This window comes from Stomoxys calcitrans, chromosome 4 (assembly GCF_963082655.1).
Source record: "Stomoxys calcitrans chromosome 4, idStoCalc2.1, whole genome shotgun sequence".
Taxonomy (NCBI): Eukaryota; Metazoa; Arthropoda; class Insecta; order Diptera; family Muscidae; genus Stomoxys; species Stomoxys calcitrans.
The window spans coordinates 89398004-89404816 of NC_081555.1; the positions used below are offsets into that span (position 1 = coordinate 89398004).

At 38.2% G+C, this 6813-nt stretch overlaps 1 protein-coding gene across 1 annotated transcript; it reads left to right on the top strand.

The window, feature by feature from the left end:
- Positions 1 to 2552: 2552 nt before the first annotated feature.
- LOC106085712 (S-phase kinase-associated protein 1) lies at positions 2553 to 4027 on the top strand. Its single transcript, XM_013250082.2, has 2 exons — positions 2553 to 2714; positions 3056 to 4027. Exon 2 carries the CDS (start codon positions 3109 to 3111, stop codon positions 3595 to 3597), a length of 489 nt encoding a protein of 162 aa, XP_013105536.1. The 5' UTR covers positions 2553 to 2714; positions 3056 to 3108; the 3' UTR covers positions 3598 to 4027.
- The last annotated feature ends 2786 nt before the right edge of the window (positions 4028 to 6813 follow it).

The following is a 6813-nucleotide window of genomic DNA, read 5'->3' on the forward strand; positions in this document are numbered from 1 at the left end:
AAAGTAATCATGGAAAAAAGGAGTCTCAACGGTGAAACGAACATAGTACCAGCCATTATACCGTACTTAGCATAGCTGTTGGAAGTCAAAACAAAACACTTTATGCCAAATTTCAGCTAAATCGGGTAATAATTCCGCCCTCTAGAGGCTCTTAAAGTCAAGATCAGAGATTTGACGGTATTAGGATGTCAAATTTTTGTTTGCATTGTCTTTGTAGTATCTCCTTTCTCGCATATTCTCTGCTCACGAAGCACACTTTCTGCACACGTACACAAACGGTGAAACGAACATATTACCACCCATTATATCGTACTTAGTATAGCTGTTGGAAGTCAAAACAAAACACTTCATGCCAAATTTCAGTCAAATCGGATAATAATTGCGCCCTCTATAGGCTCTAGAAGTCAAAATTCGAGATTTGACGGTATTAAGATGTCAGATTTTTATTCGCATTGTTTTTGTTGTTATCTTCTTTCTCGCTCTCGAAGCACACTTTCTGTACGAGTACGAAAATTTATTTGTTTGTGTTGAACAAATGTCGATCAGCTTGGTGACAAGCATGGTTGAATTAACAAGGCCGGCTTAATTGCCCAACAACAACGAAATCAACTATACAACCCAGTGGTGGTGGTGGCGCAAAGTCCCACTAGGCTGTAAAATTCCTTATTGACATTTTAGTTTTTACTTGCATTCTCAGGATCAAAAGATGATTAAAAACGTGTAAATTGAAACAATTAAAATGTGAAAAAATGAACAAAATGTGAAAGAATTTTAAAATCCTAAGCAAGCATTTGACGTACTAGTGGGATTTGGAAACAACTCTGGAGTTGGACAATTCCATCAATCATGATTGCAAGATGGCGATTTCACCATATTGTTTTCCAAGGCGGATTTAAAAAGGTGGTCTCACGCAAACAGCTGTTAACAGCCTTTTATGTGGTCAATACTCAATTTCGAGAGATCGGTCTATATGGCAGGTATATCCAAATATTGTCCGATCTGGACGATATGCAACAAAATGGTTTAGAGGAGTACCAAAACGCACTATTTAAAATGTCATCCAAATCGGATGAAAAATGCTCCTTTTATGGGCTCAATACTCTATATCGGGAGATCGAGAGAACATATTTGGAGCTAAATCCAATTATGGTCAGATTTGGACGATGTTCGACACAAAGTTGTAGAGGTGTATCAAAACTCACTGTGCCAAATTTCGTCGAAATAGGATGAAAAATGCTCCTTTTATAGGCTCATTACACTATATCGGGAGATCGGTCAATATCGCAGCTATATCCAAATATGGTCCGATCTGGACCACATTTGACAGGAATGGGTAGGGGTCTACCAGAACACACTGTACCCATTTTAATCGAATTCGGGAAATAAATGGATCGTTTATGGCCTCAATACCCTATATTGGGAGATCGGCAGTTCGGTCTATAGGGCAACTATATCCAAATGTGTTCCGATCTGAACCATATTTGGAGCTATATCCAAATATGGTCCGATTTGGACGATGTTCGACGCAAAGTTGTAGAGGTGTATCAAAACTCTCTGTGCCAAATTTCGTCGAAATAGGATGAAAAATGCACCCTTTATAGGCTCATTACTCTATATCGGGAGATCGGTCAATATCGCAGCTATATCCAAATATGGTCTGATCTGCACCACATTTGACAGGAATGGGTAGGGGTCTACCAAAACACACTGTGCCCATTTTAATCGAATTCGGGAAATAAATGAATCGTTTATGGCCTCAATACCCTATATTGGGAGATCGGGAGTTCGGTCTATAGGGCAACTATATCCAAATGTGTTCCGATCTGAACCACACTTCACAGAAATGGGAGTGAGTCTATCAGATCTCCCTGCGCCAAATTTCATCGAAATCGGATGAAAGATGATCAATTTATTGCCTCAAGACCTTAAGTCTGGAGATCGGTCTATATAGTAGCTAAATGAAACTAAAATCCGATTTTTTTTTGAGATCAGATGGTCAGGTTTTAATACAAAGAGTACGAAATCATCAAAACTTTTTTGGAAAATGTTTTTATAACCAAGATATCTGCAATTTATAAATACACAGCTTTTTGATATAAATGGGTAAATGCACGGGGATTTACCCAATTTGCCGGATAAATACCTTTCGGGTATGTACCCGTCGCCCAAGATATATTCATTTACAGGTAGTGGCAGTTGCCCATCAACAAAATATTGAGAGCACTATCTATCAAAATCAGCAACTCTGATTTTGAGTATGGTACTAGTTCGTGCCATTTTTCGTTGTTTGTGTGTGTTATGGTTCTTAAATATAATACACACACACAACCAAAACTCTTTCACAGAAAGTGAAGTTCGCGAGAAAAAATTATACTCAGCTGTTTACGGTACACTACCTGATAATTATGTCATGCCCGTCCCCCATCACTGGCCATGGACGTCCACAAACTGTTTACTTACCTTCTTTAGTGAACCCTGCGCTACGTCAATGTCTAACCAATCTTCGGAATACAACCCTGTTCATAATTTCGCCGAAATTAATTTGCTCGCTACCAATTGTGTTCGTTGTTCAGAGCTGCACAGCTACAAATTCACCGAAGAAGATACAGAGTAAGCAGTGTGAATCATTTTCTTTTTATTTAAGAAAATTGATAATCCCAAAGCAGACTTACTGATTTTGAAACGCAATAGATTGAAAGTCGGTAACAACAAATGTAAGTATTACATTGCAATGTATAAAGTTTGTGGAGAAAATTCATAAATTGTTCGGTAGCATCACATACTTATGTATGTGCCTGGGAGAAAAATGAATTCGCCCAATGTGTGAAGAATAAAAATGGATATGGGTAAAAATATGCTGTGACAGACTACAACAATGACACATGCAGTTATTAAAAAAATAGTATATAAATAACTACTGCCTGCAACAGCCAACTAGCATTATCTTTCCAAAAAAATAACGACAGCCTGCAACAGCCAACTAGCATTATCTTTCCAAGAAAAGTACAAACTTTAACCGCTAATAATTTTTGGTGTTTGCTAATATCGTTTTCAGAGCTTTTGTTTAATCAAACAAAAAAAAAAAGAAAACAACAACAACAGTCAAAAATGCCCAATATCAAGTTGCAGTCATCGGACGATGAAATATTCGACACTGATGTACAAATAGCCAAATGTTCTGGCACCATAAAAACTATGTTGGAAGATTGTGGCATGGAAGATGGAGACAATGCCGTAGTGCCTCTGCCCAATGTCAATTCGGCCATATTGCGCAAAGTTTTACATTGGGCCAATTATCACAAGGACGACCCCCAACCACCAGAGGATGATGAGAACAAAGAAAAACGCACAGACGACATTTCCTCGTGGGATGCCGATTTCCTTAAGGTGGACCAAGGTACCCTATTCGAATTGATTTTAGCCGCCAATTATCTGGACATCAAGGGCCTCCTCGATGTCACATGCAAAACAGTAGCCAACATGATCAAAGGCAAAACACCCGAGGAGATACGCAAGACATTTAATATCAAAAATGATTTCACCCCAGCTGAAGAGGAACAAGTGCGCAAGGAGAACGAATGGTGCGAGGAGAAGTAAACCATGGAGTATATTAAGCAGGGACAGAAAAAAATTAACCAAACGTATATAATATACACACATATAAAACAACAACACACTACTTACTAATGGAATACCTAAGATGCTATGTTGTCTTACTACATGTGAACGATTTTGTTTTGTACTATTAAACTGTCACTAAAATACAAATAACTACTTTAATGTTCTATAAATTCAATATGAATATTGCAGTCGTTTTACACTCAATTTTCCCCCTTTTCACACGTACGTATTGATTAAGCAGTTTGTTATTGAACTCACTATGATGGAATCAATAGCCGCAGAAGAAAAGAAAACCAACTCTGTTTAGTTCTTTTTACATATAGAATTTTATTTTTGTCTTTACGTCGCTACATAAATGCTATTACATAAATTACTTCGATTTTAAAATAAATGGATTCGTTTTTAAGTCTTGACATTTTTATTTTGAAAGAATAGTTGTCCTTGAATGGTTAAGCGTTTTGCAAATTTAATATTGAGCAGTAAAAACAATAGATGGCGCAGGGAATACACAACATCCCAAAATAGTGCGTATTTGTCACTTTATGAACCTATTAGTGTATAGTGTCCTCTTTATCGGACGTTTTTATACCCTCCCCCCATAGGATGGGGGTGTACTAATTTCGTCATTCTGTTTGAAACTCCTCCAAATGTTCGTCTAATATGGGGTCCATAAAGTATATATTGGGTTGCCCAAAAAGTAATTGCGGATTTTTCATACAGTCGGCGTTGACAAAATTTTTCACAGCTTGTGACTCTGTAATTGCATTTTTTCTTCTGTCAGTTATCAGCTGTTACTTTTAGCTTGCTTTAGAAAAAAAGTGTAAAAAAAGTATATTTGATTAAAGTTCATTCTAAGTTTTATTAAAAATGCTTTTCTTTTTCTTTCTTTTAAAAAATCCGCAATTACTTTTTGGGCAACCCAATATATTCTTGATCGTCATGACATTATAAGTCGATCAAGCCATGTCAGTCCGTCTGTCCTTTCGTTCGTACGTCCGTCTGTCTTTCGAAAGCACGCCAACTTTCGAAGGACAAATGCTTCTTATTAGTGTAGGTCGGTTGGGATTGTAAATGGGCTATATCGGTCCATGTTTTGATAAAGGGCGCAATTCTTATCCGATTTAGCTGAAATTTTACATGAGGTGTTTTGTTATGATTTCCAACAACTATGCTAAGCATAGTCCATTACCGGATATAGCTGCCATATCAACTGATTTGGGATCTTGAGTTCTTGAGCATTTAGAGGGCGCAATTCCTATCCGATTTGGCTGAAATGAAAGCATGGCGTGTTTCGTTATGGTTTCCAACAACTGTGCTAAGTACGGTTCAAATCGGTCCATAACCTGATATAGCTGCTATATAGAGGGCGCAAATTTTATCCGATTTGGCTGAAATTTTGTACAACGGCATCTCCTATGACCTAGACCTACGTGTTAAATATGGTCCCAGTAGGTCTATAGACTGAAATAGCTCCCCTATAAACTGACCTCCCTAGTTTACATTTTGAGTCCCTAAAGGGCGCAATACTTAATCGATTTGGCTGAAATTTTGCACAATGGCTTTGTTTATTATCAATACTGGAAAATTTGAAGAAAAACGCCTGAAAATGCAAGCGTTGCAGGTAAATAAAACCAAGGAAATCTAACTTTAAATTAATGGTACGTTAATGGGACCAATTATTTTATTTTTTTGATTATTCCCACTAATAGATAGATATGAGTCCTAACATACAATTTATTAAAACAAATAAAGCAGATTGACTTATATTAAGCGCAAAATTTGCAAATTTGCAATTTTTGCCCATGAAAATTCCACTAAGGAACTGGGGCAAACTTTTCACATATCAAAGAGTACAGTCCGATTCAAGTTTAAGCTCAATGATAAGGGGCCTCCTTTTTAAAGCCGAGTCCGAACGGCGTGCCGCAGTCCGACACCTATTTGGGGAGAAGTTTTAGGTGGCATAGTACCTCACAAATGTTATCACCATTAGGAGGGGAAAACCACCGTTGAAATTTTTTTTGATGGTCTCGCCAGGATTCGAGTCATGTTATAAAACAAAGTTTTTTTCTAAAACCACTTTGACATTTTAATTTACGGCATTAGCCACTCAAGGTAGTTTCGTTGGGGGTAGAGTTTTGTTGTTGTGTTAATGACACTACCACTTAATTGTACCATGGATGCGGATATGTGTGCGATTTTTTCTAAATTTTAAAGTCTCTTACTTCTAAATACTTAAAAATTGAAGAGAAGCTGTACAGCTGGCAAGCTGTGGTCTATTGTTAGGTCACTTTTAACCCACTGTGGGTGGGATCACAGGACCGTAGTCACTTTTGGCGACAGTGACTGATACGAAGAGATGCGCTAGGTTATACAACCACTTATTTATTGATCATCCTAAGAGTGACATCCTAAGAGTGAAGGAGGTCTACGAACCGATAAACAATCATCGCAATTTGCATGGACGAAGTTTCAAATGTAGTACGCAGCGTAAAGGCGTCTAGGTACGCCGAGCGCAGACGGAATCTCCACACTGATGTTAAAGAACCTGTATATACAGAGAGTCGAGTAGATGACCCAGATCTGGGTAACCATTACAATTTGCGTGGACAAAGCTTCAAATGTAATCCGCAGCGTCAAAGCGTCCAGGTATGCCGAGTGCAGGCCGAATCTCCACACTGATGCTGAAGAACCTGGATTTACCGAGAGTCGAGTAGATTACACAGATATGGGCACTCTCAAAGTTCTCGATGTCTGGAAAATAGGCAGAGGGATCCCGATACGGAAGTCTGGACAGGATCTGAGTAAAGGATAATCGTGCAGACCGTTCTCGATGGTAGTCAAGACGCCTGAATGAATTTTATTTCCGAGCCTAGTTGAAGAATTTCTATATGCTGATCAACAGCTCTGGTTTTATAAACGTCATATGGTTTATGGTTTGGTAGTCAAGACGCCTGAATGAATTTTATTTCTGAGCCTTGTTTTGAAGAATTTGTATTTGCTGATCAACAGCTCTGGTTTTATAAACGTCATAGCACGACGACTGATTTGCACTCCATCACTAAACATATTTGCAGTGATCTTAATAAGGTTAGGCCATGTTATATGACGGTCAGTCATGCCATGCTTTTGAGGACATCGCCAACGCGTTGGATTGCAAATTGTCTGTGTAATCGCCAGTCGTTTGTGGAATTT

Bases quoted from the DNA above. Each gene is read 5' to 3' on its own strand.
- LOC106085712 (XM_013250082.2), top strand. From the start codon at position 3,109: ATGCCCAATATCAAGTTGCAGTCATCGGACGATGAAATATTCGACACT.